The sequence below is a fragment of the Alosa pseudoharengus genome, unplaced genomic scaffold, assembly GCF_046254945.1.
Source record: "Alosa pseudoharengus isolate Yale_2024_CS ecotype anadromous, Long Island Sound unplaced genomic scaffold, YU_APseudo_1.1 YU_APseudo_1.1_scf_15, whole genome shotgun sequence".
Classification (NCBI taxonomy): domain Eukaryota; kingdom Metazoa; phylum Chordata; class Actinopteri; order Clupeiformes; family Clupeidae; genus Alosa; species Alosa pseudoharengus.
Genome location: NW_027468620.1, coordinates 26,565,155 through 26,580,154, shown reverse-complemented (window position 1 = coordinate 26,580,154; position 15,000 = coordinate 26,565,155). Strand labels below are relative to the sequence as shown.

The window sequence follows — 15,000 nt, the reverse complement described above, 5'->3', positions numbered from 1 at the left end:
CTTAAGACTATGGAGATGGTGTTACAACAATGTGGAGTTGCAATTCGATGTGTAAATATGCTTTAGAAGTGTAAACATGTCAACCGCGATTTGCATGCTAACAACAAAGTGATGAATGAATGGGCTGTTTTTGCTTACTACTTTTACGAGGGCTGCAGGGTCTCTAAAATGTATTTAAGCCCTCATCTGATCATCTGGCTAGCATGTTTAGACTTTGTAGATGTTGTTACTACAGTGTGGAGTCGAAATTCGAGGTCTAAATATGCTTTGGATGTGTAAACACAACACCTGATTTTTAAGCTGTGTTAATGAGTACACCACTAGCAGGTGGAGGAAGAGGATGACCCCGCTTTGCAGGATGTCCTGGCCAGCCAACGCCATCTCCATCTGCCAGGGATAGAGGAAGTGGAGGCCCTTGCGTCGCTTCTCCTCCAGCTGGCAGACGACAGCGACCACCACCACCTCGTGCCCGCCGTGCTGAGGCAGCAAATTGCCACGGCTGCTGCTGCTTTCCACGACCACGACCGGTCCGGCGCCAACTTCGTCAAGAAGTACGAGTCCAGGTGGGGCTACACCCTCTTTGGTCGTTGCCTCGGAGCCGACACGCCAGAGACCAGCGCAGCCCAGAAGACCAAGTTTGGCGGGATGAGGTACCCCCAAGCAGCGCAGGTGACCGAGGAGAGCCGTCTTCTGTACCTCCTGATTAAGATGCTGCAGCACCATCCCACCTGCAGCAAATTCCACTCGTCTCCCAGCAAGCTGACCTCATCCATCAAAGGCCAGTACAAGAGGATTGCCGACAGAGTGAGGGACGACCCGGTCGTGGGCAGCCTCGCCATCCCGCTGCCCAACATAAACGTCAAGTCCATCAGCAACTTTTTCAGGAGGGAGGAGAAGATGGCCAACTTCAGGGCAACGGTCAGGCCAAGAGTGAAGACTCATCGGAATGTTCTGTCAGGCCAACCAATGCCTGATGCCCCTGCTCTGCCGTTGTCACTGCCACCACCAGATAGACCTCAGGTGCAGTACCAGGAGCCTCACCATGTCGCTGGCAAAAGGCGTGGGGAAAAGCGGAGGTAAGCTCTTCGCTCACTTTATCCATTTATTTTTTTGTGTAGAGTAAAATGTTAATGCACACCCATACTTATAAGGTTCTCACCACTAAAGAGTCTCATTTATTATAAAAGATTTTATCAGATTTGTATTGCTATTAAGTTTTTTATATATATATCTTTTCCCAATGAGCACACAGCACACTGGGAGCTGTACTGTATGACACTGTATTATTGTATATGATACTCACAGTATTGTGCTTGTGTGTTTTTTTTCTTTTATATTTACAGGTTGGACTTTGAAGACCCACAGCCAGACTGTCAACCAGGGCCTTCAAACCGCTGTATCCAGCCCAAGCCTGCCACTGCATCCTACGTGCCATCTGCCGTGGCAAAAGCACCTGTCCTCCTGGTGCTGCCAACCCAACCACAGGCTCCATCAGTGAGGTTGCTGCCATCTGCCAACCCAGTCTTCCTCCCTGTCCTCCCACCCTGTCCTCCCGCAGTGAAACCTGTTATGCCCAACAAGTCCAATAAGCCATGTGGGGCTTGCAAGGTGCCGCAGTGTGAGGGGCAGCGGAAGAAATACACCCCTTCCAAAGACAAGGTGGCTGGAAGCAGCCAGAAAATCTTCACCTTTTGTCCCTCCACCAATATGTCCACCACACCTGGCTTCGAAGGTGTAACATACACCAGCTATGAACACTTTAAAACTGTGGGGGATGGGGAACTGGAGAAGAGGAGAACCACCCTCTAAACCTGTTGTGGGTTGCAATGACTGTCACACACACTGACACACACACACACACATACTGACAGACACATACACGCTGACACACACACACACATACTGACAGACACATACACGCTGACACACACACACACACACACACACACTGAGACACACACACACAATGATGTAAATAATGTGAAATTGTTTAAAAACGTTTTAAATGTTTATAATGTATATTTATTTAACTTATTTGTGTGTTGTTTTTTACATACATGTTTTAGTGTAATTCATGTGTTTCATACAAAATGTTCATTCATGTTTCATTCATACATATCTGTTACTACCTGAAATTACCTTTTGCATCAAGCATTTGGGATTCGTCACGTCATGTTTGATTTCACGTTTCATTCCTGTGGTGTCAATAAAATATTTTCATTGCATTTGAAAATGGCTCTGCTTGTTACCTGGTGTTAACATAATAATTCCATTTTTAAGTGTTTCATACTCGCTGTATATAAAAGGGTAATTTTTCATTCATGTGTTGCGATAGCTTAATCAAAGAATACTTACCAGTTATAAACTGCTTTACATACTAAAAAAATCCACTTGGATAACTTTTATAACATGTACCTATGTTGGAGTGCAATGCTTACCTTAAATTAAAACTTTACCTGAAATCAAGGGTCCAAAAAGATGAATAAGAATACTTACCCGTATTATACTTCCCTGAAACTAACTGGGGTGCGATACTTACCTGAAATTAAAAGTTTACCTGAAATCAAGGGTCCAAAAAGATGAAGAATACTTACTTGTATTATACTTCCCTGAAACTAACTGCATTTCAGCAAAGGGGTTTGCACCTTTAAACTACAATTATTCACTCAAGCAGTTTAAGGGATTATACATCTTTCACAGAGATTTCAATCTATGAGTTTCAAATAGCTGAACTGGGGCTCGAACCTGTGATCTTATAAGTGCTTTACCCACTCGTCCACCGCATCTTGCAGTACCAGGATCGTCCAGCAGGTGGCCCAGGATCGTGCTCATCCCAGGATCGAGGATAGGGACTTGGGGGGGTCATGGCCCGTTCCCAGGCGAATTCTCTCCCAAGTCCCTAAAGCCTGCTCAACGGACCAATGGTTGAGCCCTGTTGTGCAAAGTTGAGGAACGACAAGCCAATCATTGAGCCCTGTTGAGGAGAGCTGAGCAGCGATCAGCCAATCAGAGACCTCTGTTGTGGAATCGTCATTCGAGACTGAGCTGTGTTAGAAAAATTCTGGCGGCCATCTTTTGTTAATGCAGTCGGCCGTTTGACAGATTTGACAGACTAATATTTTTATTTTCAGGTAAGTTTGGTGTAATTATTTGATAAGTAATGACTGAAACTCTATGTATTTTTGGATAATTTGCCTGAATTTGCCTGAGGTTTGACATGATAATCTAGTTAGCGCCGTACTGACACTCATTTTCAGACACCAATTGGCTAGTAGCTAACTAGGCTAGCACCGCTTGTTTACATTAAAATAGCTAGGTTCGATCTCTCTCATATGCGTTGAAAATCCGATCAGACTATTGATTTTACATGTTGGGACCTTGAAGAATGTATTACTACTGTGTGGATTCGAAATGTAAAGCTGAAATATGCTTTAGATTTGTTAGAATATCGACCGTGATTAGCATGCTAGCTAAATGCATTGAAATGAATGATTGAGCTAGCTTCTACCAATCGCCAGTGTAATGATCTGACGGTCTCTGGAAATACTTTTAAATCGTGATCGGACACTCTAGCTCACTTCTTAAGACCATGGATATGGTGTTACAACAGTTTGGAGTTGAAATTCGACGTGTAAGTATGCTTTAGAAGTGTAAACATGCCAACTGCGATTGGCATGAATGCATTGAAAATGAATGAAGTACCAATCGCCACTGTAATGACCTGACGATCTCTGTAAATACATTAAAAACGTGATCGAACACTCTAGCCCACTTCTTAAGACTATGGAGATGGTGTTACAACAATGTGGAGTTGCAATTCGATGTGTAAATATGCTTTAGAAGTGTAAACATGTCAACCGCGATTTGCATGCTAACAACAAAGTGATGAATGAATGGGCTGTTTTTGCTTACTACTTTTACGAGGGCTGCAGGGTCTCTAAAATGTATTTAAGCCCTCATCTGATCATCTGGCTAGCATGTTTAGACTTTGTAGATGTTGTTACTACAGTGTGGAGTCGAAATTCGAGGTCTAAATATGCTTTGGATGTGTAAACACAACACCTGATTTTTAAGCTGTGTTAATGAGTACACCACTAGCAGGTGGAGGAAGAGGATGACCCCGCTTTGCAGGATGTCCTGGCCAGCCAACGCCATCTCCATCTGCCAGGGATAGAGGAAGTGGAGGCCCTTGCGTCGCTTCTCCTCCAGCTGGCAGACGACAGCGACCACCACCACCTCGTGCCCGCCGTGCTGAGGCAGCAAATTGCCACGGCTGCTGCTGCTTTCCACGACCACGACCGGTCCGGCGCCAACTTCGTCAAGAAGTACGAGTCCAGGTGGGGCTACACCCTCTTTGGTCGTTGCCTCGGAGCCGACACGCCAGAGACCAGCGCAGCCCAGAAGACCAAGTTTGGCGGGATGAGGTACCCCCAAGCAGCGCAGGTGACCGAGGAGAGCCGTCTTCTGTACCTCCTGATTAAGATGCTGCAGCACCATCCCACCTGCAGCAAATTCCACTCGTCTCCCAGCAAGCTGACCTCATCCATCAAAGGCCAGTACAAGAGGATTGCCGACAGAGTGAGGGACGACCCGGTCGTGGGCAGCCTCGCCATCCCGCTGCCCAACATAAACGTCAAGTCCATCAGCAACTTTTTCAGGAGGGAGGAGAAGATGGCCAACTTCAGGGCAACGGTCAGGCCAAGAGTGAAGACTCATCGGAATGTTCTGTCAGGCCAACCAATGCCTGATGCCCCTGCTCTGCCGTTGTCACTGCCACCACCAGATAGACCTCAGGTGCAGTACCAGGAGCCTCACCATGTCGCTGGCAAAAGGCGTGGGGAAAAGCGGAGGTAAGCTCTTCGCTCACTTTATCCATTTATTTTTTTGTGTAGAGTAAAATGTTAATGCACACCCATACTTATAAGGTTCTCACCACTAAAGAGTCTCATTTATTATAAAAGATTTTATCAGATTTGTATTGCTATTAAGTTTTTTATATATATATCTTTTCCCAATGAGCACACAGCACACTGGGAGCTGTACTGTATGACACTGTATTATTGTATATGATACTCACAGTATTGTGCTTGTGTGTTTTTTTTCTTTTATATTTACAGGTTGGACTTTGAAGACCCACAGCCAGACTGTCAACCAGGGCCTTCAAACCGCTGTATCCAGCCCAAGCCTGCCACTGCATCCTACGTGCCATCTGCCGTGGCAAAAGCACCTGTCCTCCTGGTGCTGCCAACCCAACCACAGGCTCCATCAGTGAGGTTGCTGCCATCTGCCAACCCAGTCTTCCTCCCTGTCCTCCCACCCTGTCCTCCCGCAGTGAAACCTGTTATGCCCAACAAGTCCAATAAGCCATGTGGGGCTTGCAAGGTGCCGCAGTGTGAGGGGCAGCGGAAGAAATACACCCCTTCCAAAGACAAGGTGGCTGGAAGCAGCCAGAAAATCTTCACCTTTTGTCCCTCCACCAATATGTCCACCACACCTGGCTTCGAAGGTGTAACATACACCAGCTATGAACACTTTAAAACTGTGGGGGATGGGGAACTGGAGAAGAGGAGAACCACCCTCTAAACCTGTTGTGGGTTGCAATGACTGTCACACACACTGACACACACACACACACATACTGACAGACACATACACGCTGACACACACACACACATACTGACAGACACATACACGCTGACACACACACACACACACACACACACTGAGACACACACACACAATGATGTAAATAATGTGAAATTGTTTAAAAACGTTTTAAATGTTTATAATGTATATTTATTTAACTTATTTGTGTGTTGTTTTTTACATACATGTTTTAGTGTAATTCATGTGTTTCATACAAAATGTTCATTCATGTTTCATTCATACATATCTGTTACTACCTGAAATTACCTTTTGCATCAAGCATTTGGGATTCGTCACGTCATGTTTGATTTCACGTTTCATTCCTGTGGTGTCAATAAAATATTTTCATTGCATTTGAAAATGGCTCTGCTTGTTACCTGGTGTTAACATAATAATTCCATTTTTAAGTGTTTCATACTCGCTGTATATAAAAGGGTAATTTTTCATTCATGTGTTGCGATAGCTTAATCAAAGAATACTTACCAGTTATAAACTGCTTTACATACTAAAAAAATCCACTTGGATAACTTTTATAACATGTACCTATGTTGGAGTGCAATGCTTACCTTAAATTAAAACTTTACCTGAAATCAAGGGTCCAAAAAGATGAATAAGAATACTTACCCGTATTATACTTCCCTGAAACTAACTGGGGTGCGATACTTACCTGAAATTAAAAGTTTACCTGAAATCAAGGGTCCAAAAAGATGAAGAATACTTACTTGTATTATACTTCCCTGAAACTAACTGCATTTCAGCAAAGGGGTTTGCACCTTTAAACTACAATTATTCACTCAAGCAGTTTAAGGGATTATACATCTTTCACAGAGATTTCAATCTATGAGTTTCAAATAGCTGAACTGGGGCTCGAACCTGTGATCTTATAAGTGCTTTACCCACTCGTCCACCGCATCTTGCAGTACCAGGATCGTCCAGCAGGTGGCCCAGGATCGTGCTCATCCCAGGATCGAGGATAGGGACTTGGGGGGGTCATGGCCCGTTCCCAGGCGAATTCTCTCCCAAGTCCCTAAAGCCTGCTCAACGGACCAATGGTTGAGCCCTGTTGTGCAAAGTTGAGGAACGACAAGCCAATCATTGAGCCCTGTTGAGGAGAGCTGAGCAGCGATCAGCCAATCAGAGACCTCTGTTGTGGAATCGTCATTCGAGACTGAGCTGTGTTAGAAAAATTCTGGCGGCCATCTTTTGTTAATGCAGTCGGCCGTTTGACAGATTTGACAGACTAATATTTTTATTTTCAGGTAAGTTTGGTGTAATTATTTGATAAGTAATGACTGAAACTCTATGTATTTTTGGATAATTTGCCTGAATTTGCCTGAGGTTTGACATGATAATCTAGTTAGCGCCGTACTGACACTCATTTTCAGACACCAATTGGCTAGTAGCTAACTAGGCTAGCACCGCTTGTTTACATTAAAATAGCTAGGTTCGATCTCTCTCATATGCGTTGAAAATCCGATCAGACTATTGATTTTACATGTTGGGACCTTGAAGAATGTATTACTACTGTGTGGATTCGAAATGTAAAGCTGAAATATGCTTTAGATTTGTTAGAATATCGACCGTGATTAGCATGCTAGCTAAATGCATTGAAATGAATGATTGAGCTAGCTTCTACCAATCGCCAGTGTAATGATCTGACGGTCTCTGGAAATACTTTTAAATCGTGATCGGACACTCTAGCTCACTTCTTAAGACCATGGATATGGTGTTACAACAGTTTGGAGTTGAAATTCGACGTGTAAGTATGCTTTAGAAGTGTAAACATGCCAACTGCGATTGGCATGAATGCATTGAAAATGAATGAAGTACCAATCGCCACTGTAATGACCTGACGATCTCTGTAAATACATTAAAAACGTGATCGAACACTCTAGCCCACTTCTTAAGACTATGGAGATGGTGTTACAACAATGTGGAGTTGCAATTCGATGTGTAAATATGCTTTAGAAGTGTAAACATGTCAACCGCGATTTGCATGCTAACAACAAAGTGATGAATGAATGGGCTGTTTTTGCTTACTACTTTTACGAGGGCTGCAGGGTCTCTAAAATGTATTTAAGCCCTCATCTGATCATCTGGCTAGCATGTTTAGACTTTGTAGATGTTGTTACTACAGTGTGGAGTCGAAATTCGAGGTCTAAATATGCTTTGGATGTGTAAACACAACACCTGATTTTTAAGCTGTGTTAATGAGTACACCACTAGCAGGTGGAGGAAGAGGATGACCCCGCTTTGCAGGATGTCCTGGCCAGCCAACGCCATCTCCATCTGCCAGGGATAGAGGAAGTGGAGGCCCTTGCGTCGCTTCTCCTCCAGCTGGCAGACGACAGCGACCACCACCACCTCGTGCCCGCCGTGCTGAGGCAGCAAATTGCCACGGCTGCTGCTGCTTTCCACGACCACGACCGGTCCGGCGCCAACTTCGTCAAGAAGTACGAGTCCAGGTGGGGCTACACCCTCTTTGGTCGTTGCCTCGGAGCCGACACGCCAGAGACCAGCGCAGCCCAGAAGACCAAGTTTGGCGGGATGAGGTACCCCCAAGCAGCGCAGGTGACCGAGGAGAGCCGTCTTCTGTACCTCCTGATTAAGATGCTGCAGCACCATCCCACCTGCAGCAAATTCCACTCGTCTCCCAGCAAGCTGACCTCATCCATCAAAGGCCAGTACAAGAGGATTGCCGACAGAGTGAGGGACGACCCGGTCGTGGGCAGCCTCGCCATCCCGCTGCCCAACATAAACGTCAAGTCCATCAGCAACTTTTTCAGGAGGGAGGAGAAGATGGCCAACTTCAGGGCAACGGTCAGGCCAAGAGTGAAGACTCATCGGAATGTTCTGTCAGGCCAACCAATGCCTGATGCCCCTGCTCTGCCGTTGTCACTGCCACCACCAGATAGACCTCAGGTGCAGTACCAGGAGCCTCACCATGTCGCTGGCAAAAGGCGTGGGGAAAAGCGGAGGTAAGCTCTTCGCTCACTTTATCCATTTATTTTTTTGTGTAGAGTAAAATGTTAATGCACACCCATACTTATAAGGTTCTCACCACTAAAGAGTCTCATTTATTATAAAAGATTTTATCAGATTTGTATTGCTATTAAGTTTTTTATATATATATCTTTTCCCAATGAGCACACAGCACACTGGGAGCTGTACTGTATGACACTGTATTATTGTATATGATACTCACAGTATTGTGCTTGTGTGTTTTTTTTCTTTTATATTTACAGGTTGGACTTTGAAGACCCACAGCCAGACTGTCAACCAGGGCCTTCAAACCGCTGTATCCAGCCCAAGCCTGCCACTGCATCCTACGTGCCATCTGCCGTGGCAAAAGCACCTGTCCTCCTGGTGCTGCCAACCCAACCACAGGCTCCATCAGTGAGGTTGCTGCCATCTGCCAACCCAGTCTTCCTCCCTGTCCTCCCACCCTGTCCTCCCGCAGTGAAACCTGTTATGCCCAACAAGTCCAATAAGCCATGTGGGGCTTGCAAGGTGCCGCAGTGTGAGGGGCAGCGGAAGAAATACACCCCTTCCAAAGACAAGGTGGCTGGAAGCAGCCAGAAAATCTTCACCTTTTGTCCCTCCACCAATATGTCCACCACACCTGGCTTCGAAGGTGTAACATACACCAGCTATGAACACTTTAAAACTGTGGGGGATGGGGAACTGGAGAAGAGGAGAACCACCCTCTAAACCTGTTGTGGGTTGCAATGACTGTCACACACACTGACACACACACACACACATACTGACAGACACATACACGCTGACACACACACACACATACTGACAGACACATACACGCTGACACACACACACACACACACACACACTGAGACACACACACACAATGATGTAAATAATGTGAAATTGTTTAAAAACGTTTTAAATGTTTATAATGTATATTTATTTAACTTATTTGTGTGTTGTTTTTTACATACATGTTTTAGTGTAATTCATGTGTTTCATACAAAATGTTCATTCATGTTTCATTCATACATATCTGTTACTACCTGAAATTACCTTTTGCATCAAGCATTTGGGATTCGTCACGTCATGTTTGATTTCACGTTTCATTCCTGTGGTGTCAATAAAATATTTTCATTGCATTTGAAAATGGCTCTGCTTGTTACCTGGTGTTAACATAATAATTCCATTTTTAAGTGTTTCATACTCGCTGTATATAAAAGGGTAATTTTTCATTCATGTGTTGCGATAGCTTAATCAAAGAATACTTACCAGTTATAAACTGCTTTACATACTAAAAAAATCCACTTGGATAACTTTTATAACATGTACCTATGTTGGAGTGCAATGCTTACCTTAAATTAAAACTTTACCTGAAATCAAGGGTCCAAAAAGATGAATAAGAATACTTACCCGTATTATACTTCCCTGAAACTAACTGGGGTGCGATACTTACCTGAAATTAAAAGTTTACCTGAAATCAAGGGTCCAAAAAGATGAAGAATACTTACTTGTATTATACTTCCCTGAAACTAACTGCATTTCAGCAAAGGGGTTTGCACCTTTAAACTACAATTATTCACTCAAGCAGTTTAAGGGATTATACATCTTTCACAGAGATTTCAATCTATGAGTTTCAAATAGCTGAACTGGGGCTCGAACCTGTGATCTTATAAGTGCTTTACCCACTCGTCCACCGCATCTTGCAGTACCAGGATCGTCCAGCAGGTGGCCCAGGATCGTGCTCATCCCAGGATCGAGGATAGGGACTTGGGGGGGTCATGGCCCGTTCCCAGGCGAATTCTCTCCCAAGTCCCTAAAGCCTGCTCAACGGACCAATGGTTGAGCCCTGTTGTGCAAAGTTGAGGAACGACAAGCCAATCATTGAGCCCTGTTGAGGAGAGCTGAGCAGCGATCAGCCAATCAGAGACCTCTGTTGTGGAATCGTCATTCGAGACTGAGCTGTGTTAGAAAAATTCTGGCGGCCATCTTTTGTTAATGCAGTCGGCCGTTTGACAGATTTGACAGACTAATATTTTTATTTTCAGGTAAGTTTGGTGTAATTATTTGATAAGTAATGACTGAAACTCTATGTATTTTTGGATAATTTGCCTGAATTTGCCTGAGGTTTGACATGATAATCTAGTTAGCGCCGTACTGACACTCATTTTCAGACACCAATTGGCTAGTAGCTAACTAGGCTAGCACCGCTTGTTTACATTAAAATAGCTAGGTTCGATCTCTCTCATATGCGTTGAAAATCCGATCAGACTATTGATTTTACATGTTGGGACCTTGAAGAATGTATTACTACTGTGTGGATTCGAAATGTAAAGCTGAAATATGCTTTAGATTTGTTAGAATATCGACCGTGATTAGCATGCTAGCTAAATGCATTGAAATGAATGATTGAGCTAGCTTCTACCAATCGCCAGTGTAATGATCTGACGGTCTCTGGAAATACTTTTAAATCGTGATCGGACACTCTAGCTCACTTCTTAAGACCATGGATATGGTGTTACAACAGTTTGGAGTTGAAATTCGACGTGTAAGTATGCTTTAGAAGTGTAAACATGCCAACTGCGATTGGCATGAATGCATTGAAAATGAATGAAGTACCAATCGCCACTGTAATGACCTGACGATCTCTGTAAATACATTAAAAACGTGATCGAACACTCTAGCCCACTTCTTAAGACTATGGAGATGGTGTTACAACAATGTGGAGTTGCAATTCGATGTGTAAATATGCTTTAGAAGTGTAAACATGTCAACCGCGATTTGCATGCTAACAACAAAGTGATGAATGAATGGGCTGTTTTTGCTTACTACTTTTACGAGGGCTGCAGGGTCTCTAAAATGTATTTAAGCCCTCATCTGATCATCTGGCTAGCATGTTTAGACTTTGTAGATGTTGTTACTACAGTGTGGAGTCGAAATTCGAGGTCTAAATATGCTTTGGATGTGTAAACACAACACCTGATTTTTAAGCTGTGTTAATGAGTACACCACTAGCAGGTGGAGGAAGAGGATGACCCCGCTTTGCAGGATGTCCTGGCCAGCCAACGCCATCTCCATCTGCCAGGGATAGAGGAAGTGGAGGCCCTTGCGTCGCTTCTCCTCCAGCTGGCAGACGACAGCGACCACCACCACCTCGTGCCCGCCGTGCTGAGGCAGCAAATTGCCACGGCTGCTGCTGCTTTCCACGACCACGACCGGTCCGGCGCCAACTTCGTCAAGAAGTACGAGTCCAGGTGGGGCTACACCCTCTTTGGTCGTTGCCTCGGAGCCGACACGCCAGAGACCAGCGCAGCCCAGAAGACCAAGTTTGGCGGGATGAGGTACCCCCAAGCAGCGCAGGTGACCGAGGAGAGCCGTCTTCTGTACCTCCTGATTAAGATGCTGCAGCACCATCCCACCTGCAGCAAATTCCACTCGTCTCCCAGCAAGCTGACCTCATCCATCAAAGGCCAGTACAAGAGGATTGCCGACAGAGTGAGGGACGACCCGGTCGTGGGCAGCCTCGCCATCCCGCTGCCCAACATAAACGTCAAGTCCATCAGCAACTTTTTCAGGAGGGAGGAGAAGATGGCCAACTTCAGGGCAACGGTCAGGCCAAGAGTGAAGACTCATCGGAATGTTCTGTCAGGCCAACCAATGCCTGATGCCCCTGCTCTGCCGTTGTCACTGCCACCACCAGATAGACCTCAGGTGCAGTACCAGGAGCCTCACCATGTCGCTGGCAAAAGGCGTGGGGAAAAGCGGAGGTAAGCTCTTCGCTCACTTTATCCATTTATTTTTTTGTGTAGAGTAAAATGTTAATGCACACCCATACTTATAAGGTTCTCACCACTAAAGAGTCTCATTTATTATAAAAGATTTTATCAGATTTGTATTGCTATTAAGTTTTTTATATATATATCTTTTCCCAATGAGCACACAGCACACTGGGAGCTGTACTGTATGACACTGTATTATTGTATATGATACTCACAGTATTGTGCTTGTGTGTTTTTTTTCTTTTATATTTACAGGTTGGACTTTGAAGACCCACAGCCAGACTGTCAACCAGGGCCTTCAAACCGCTGTATCCAGCCCAAGCCTGCCACTGCATCCTACGTGCCATCTGCCGTGGCAAAAGCACCTGTCCTCCTGGTGCTGCCAACCCAACCACAGGCTCCATCAGTGAGGTTGCTGCCATCTGCCAACCCAGTCTTCCTCCCTGTCCTCCCACCCTGTCCTCCCGCAGTGAAACCTGTTATGCCCAACAAGTCCAATAAGCCATGTGGGGCTTGCAAGGTGCCGCAGTGTGAGGGGCAGCGGAAGAAATACACCCCTTCCAAAGACAAGGTGGCTGGAAGCAGCCAGAAAATCTTCACCTTTTGTCCCTCCACCAATATGTCCACCACACCTGGCTTCGAAGGTGTAACATACACCAGCTATGAACACTTTAAAACTGTGGGGGATGGGGAACTGGAGAAGAGGAGAACCACCCTCTAAACCTGTTGTGGGTTGCAATGACTGTCACACACACTGACACACACACACACACATACTGACAGACACATACACGCTGACACACACACACACATACTGACAGACACATACACGCTGACACACACACACACACACACACACACTGAGACACACACACACAATGATGTAAATAATGTGAAATTGTTTAAAAACGTTTTAAATGTTTATAATGTATATTTATTTAACTTATTTGTGTGTTGTTTTTTACATACATGTTTTAGTGTAATTCATGTGTTTCATACAAAATGTTCATTCATGTTTCATTCATACATATCTGTTACTACCTGAAATTACCTTTTGCATCAAGCATTTGGGATTCGTCACGTCATGTTTGATTTCACGTTTCATTCCTGTGGTGTCAATAAAATATTTTCATTGCATTTGAAAATGGCTCTGCTTGTTACCTGGTGTTAACATAATAATTCCATTTTTAAGTGTTTCATACTCGCTGTATATAAAAGGGTAATTTTTCATTCATGTGTTGCGATAGCTTAATCAAAGAATACTTACCAGTTATAAACTGCTTTACATACTAAAAAAATCCACTTGGATAACTTTTATAACATGTACCTATGTTGGAGTGCAATGCTTACCTTAAATTAAAACTTTACCTGAAATCAAGGGTCCAAAAAGATGAATAAGAATACTTACCCGTATTATACTTCCCTGAAACTAACTGGGGTGCGATACTTACCTGAAATTAAAAGTTTACCTGAAATCAAGGGTCCAAAAAGATGAAGAATACTTACTTGTATTATACTTCCCTGAAACTAACTGCATTTCAGCAAAGGGGTTTGCACCTTTAAACTACAATTATTCACTCAAGCAGTTTAAGGGATTATACATCTTTCACAGAGATTTCAATCTATGAGTTTCAAATAGCTGAACTGGGGCTCGAACCTGTGATCTTATAAGTGCTTTACCCACTCGTCCACCGCATCTTGCAGTACCAGGATCGTCCAGCAGGTGGCCCAGGATCGTGCTCATCCCAGGATCGAGGATAGGGACTTGGGGGGGTCATGGCCCGTTCCCAGGCGGTCTCCCATCCAAGTACTAACCAGGCCCGACGCTGCTTAGCTTCCGAGATCGGACGAGATCGGGCGTGTTCAGCGTGGTATGGCCGTAAGCGAAGGCTACTCGCCAAAATAGTCTACTTAAACCTCCTCCTGCCCGGGAGGGAGTCAGACGCGTGTTAACCGTCTGCCTCTCGGCACCGATAGCGCCACTTAAAGCCAGGTGTTGGCAGTCAACTCGTGCTGTTTTTTTTTTTTTCCAACCAGTTACTCGCTTAGCCTAAAGCCTAGGCCTATATTTCTTTCAGAAAATACGTATGCATTTTATTATTATTATTATTATTTTTTTTTTTTTTATCTTTTTCAAAAGGAGGCAGCAAACAGTCAAGGTAGTGCCTCATGGCGCACAGACAGACAAGCTTAAAAGGATAAGCAAAGTTTCACTGGCTGAAGGAGAGAAAAGCTTACGGCACCTGGTATTCCCAGGCGGTCTCCCATCCAAGTACTAACCAGGCCCGACGCTGCTTAGCTTCCGAGATCGGACGAGATCGGGCGTGTTCAGCGTGGTATGGCCGTAAGCGAAGGCTACTCGCCAAAATAGTCTACTTAAACCTCCTCCTGCCCGGGAGGGAGTCAGACGCGTGTTAACCGTCTGCCTCACGGCACCGATAGCGCCACTTAAAGCCAGGTGTTGGCAGTTAAAGCCAGGTGTTGGCAGTCAACTCGTGCTGTTTTTTTTTTTTTCCAACCAGTTACTCGCTTAGCCTAAAGCCTAGGCCTATATTTCTTTCAGAAAATACGTATGCATTTTATTATTATT

General features: G+C 44.6%; 4 protein-coding genes, 1 non-coding gene and 1 pseudogene across 5 annotated transcripts in view; 4 read left to right on the top strand and 2 right to left on the bottom strand.

Annotated features, from left to right (window-relative positions):
• The window catches only part of LOC143123824 (uncharacterized), a 3,076-nt gene extending 884 nt beyond the window's left edge, over positions 1-2,192 (top strand). The window contains exons 1-2 of the mRNA XM_076285109.1: positions 1-1,076; positions 1,344-2,192. The exon at positions 1-1,076 is cut by the window's left edge and continues 884 nt beyond it. Coding sequence (XP_076141224.1) covers positions 646-1,076; positions 1,344-1,809 — 897 coding nt within the window. The 5' untranslated portion in view covers positions 1-645 and the 3' untranslated portion in view covers positions 1,810-2,192. The remainder of the gene's footprint in view (positions 1,077-1,343) is intronic.
• A 581-nt stretch (positions 2,193-2,773) lies between these two features.
• LOC143123823 (uncharacterized) lies at positions 2,774-5,966 on the top strand. Its single transcript, XM_076285108.1, has 2 exons — positions 2,774-4,850; positions 5,118-5,966. The coding sequence occupies exons 1-2, from the start codon at positions 4,420-4,422 to the stop codon at positions 5,581-5,583; spliced, it is 897 nt and encodes a 298-aa protein (XP_076141223.1). The 5' UTR covers positions 2,774-4,419; the 3' UTR covers positions 5,584-5,966.
• A 581-nt stretch (positions 5,967-6,547) lies between these two features.
• LOC143123822 (uncharacterized) lies at positions 6,548-9,740 on the top strand. The gene is made up of 2 exons (XM_076285107.1): positions 6,548-8,624; positions 8,892-9,740. The coding sequence occupies exons 1-2, from the start codon at positions 8,194-8,196 to the stop codon at positions 9,355-9,357; spliced, it is 897 nt and encodes a 298-aa protein (XP_076141222.1). The 5' UTR covers positions 6,548-8,193; the 3' UTR covers positions 9,358-9,740.
• A 581-nt stretch (positions 9,741-10,321) lies between these two features.
• Positions 10,322-13,514, top strand: LOC143123821 (uncharacterized). Its single transcript, XM_076285106.1, has 2 exons — positions 10,322-12,398; positions 12,666-13,514. The coding sequence occupies exons 1-2, from the start codon at positions 11,968-11,970 to the stop codon at positions 13,129-13,131; spliced, it is 897 nt and encodes a 298-aa protein (XP_076141221.1). The 5' UTR covers positions 10,322-11,967; the 3' UTR covers positions 13,132-13,514.
• A 667-nt stretch (positions 13,515-14,181) lies between these two features.
• LOC143124965 (5S ribosomal RNA) lies at positions 14,182-14,295 on the bottom strand (annotated as a pseudogene).
• A 346-nt stretch (positions 14,296-14,641) lies between these two features.
• Positions 14,642-14,760, bottom strand: LOC143124896 (5S ribosomal RNA). Its single transcript, XR_012987146.1, has one exon. It is a non-coding gene; the product is annotated as a 5S ribosomal RNA (ribosomal RNA).
• Between the last annotated feature and the right edge of the window lie 240 nt (positions 14,761-15,000).

Excerpts from the sequence above, each read along its gene's own strand:
- LOC143123823 (XM_076285108.1), top strand. The coding sequence starts at position 4,420 with ATGAGGTACCCCCAAGCAGCGCAGGTGACCGAGGAGAGCCGTCTTCTG. Across the intron at positions 4,851-5,117 it reads AGGCGTGGGGAAAAGCGGAG|GTTGGACTTTGAAGACCCAC; the intron begins GTAAGCTCTTCG and ends TTATATTTACAG.
- LOC143123822 (XM_076285107.1), top strand. The coding sequence starts at position 8,194 with ATGAGGTACCCCCAAGCAGCGCAGGTGACCGAGGAGAGCCGTCTTCTG. Across the intron at positions 8,625-8,891 it reads AGGCGTGGGGAAAAGCGGAG|GTTGGACTTTGAAGACCCAC; the intron begins GTAAGCTCTTCG and ends TTATATTTACAG.
- LOC143123821 (XM_076285106.1), top strand. The coding sequence starts at position 11,968 with ATGAGGTACCCCCAAGCAGCGCAGGTGACCGAGGAGAGCCGTCTTCTG. Across the intron at positions 12,399-12,665 it reads AGGCGTGGGGAAAAGCGGAG|GTTGGACTTTGAAGACCCAC; the intron begins GTAAGCTCTTCG and ends TTATATTTACAG.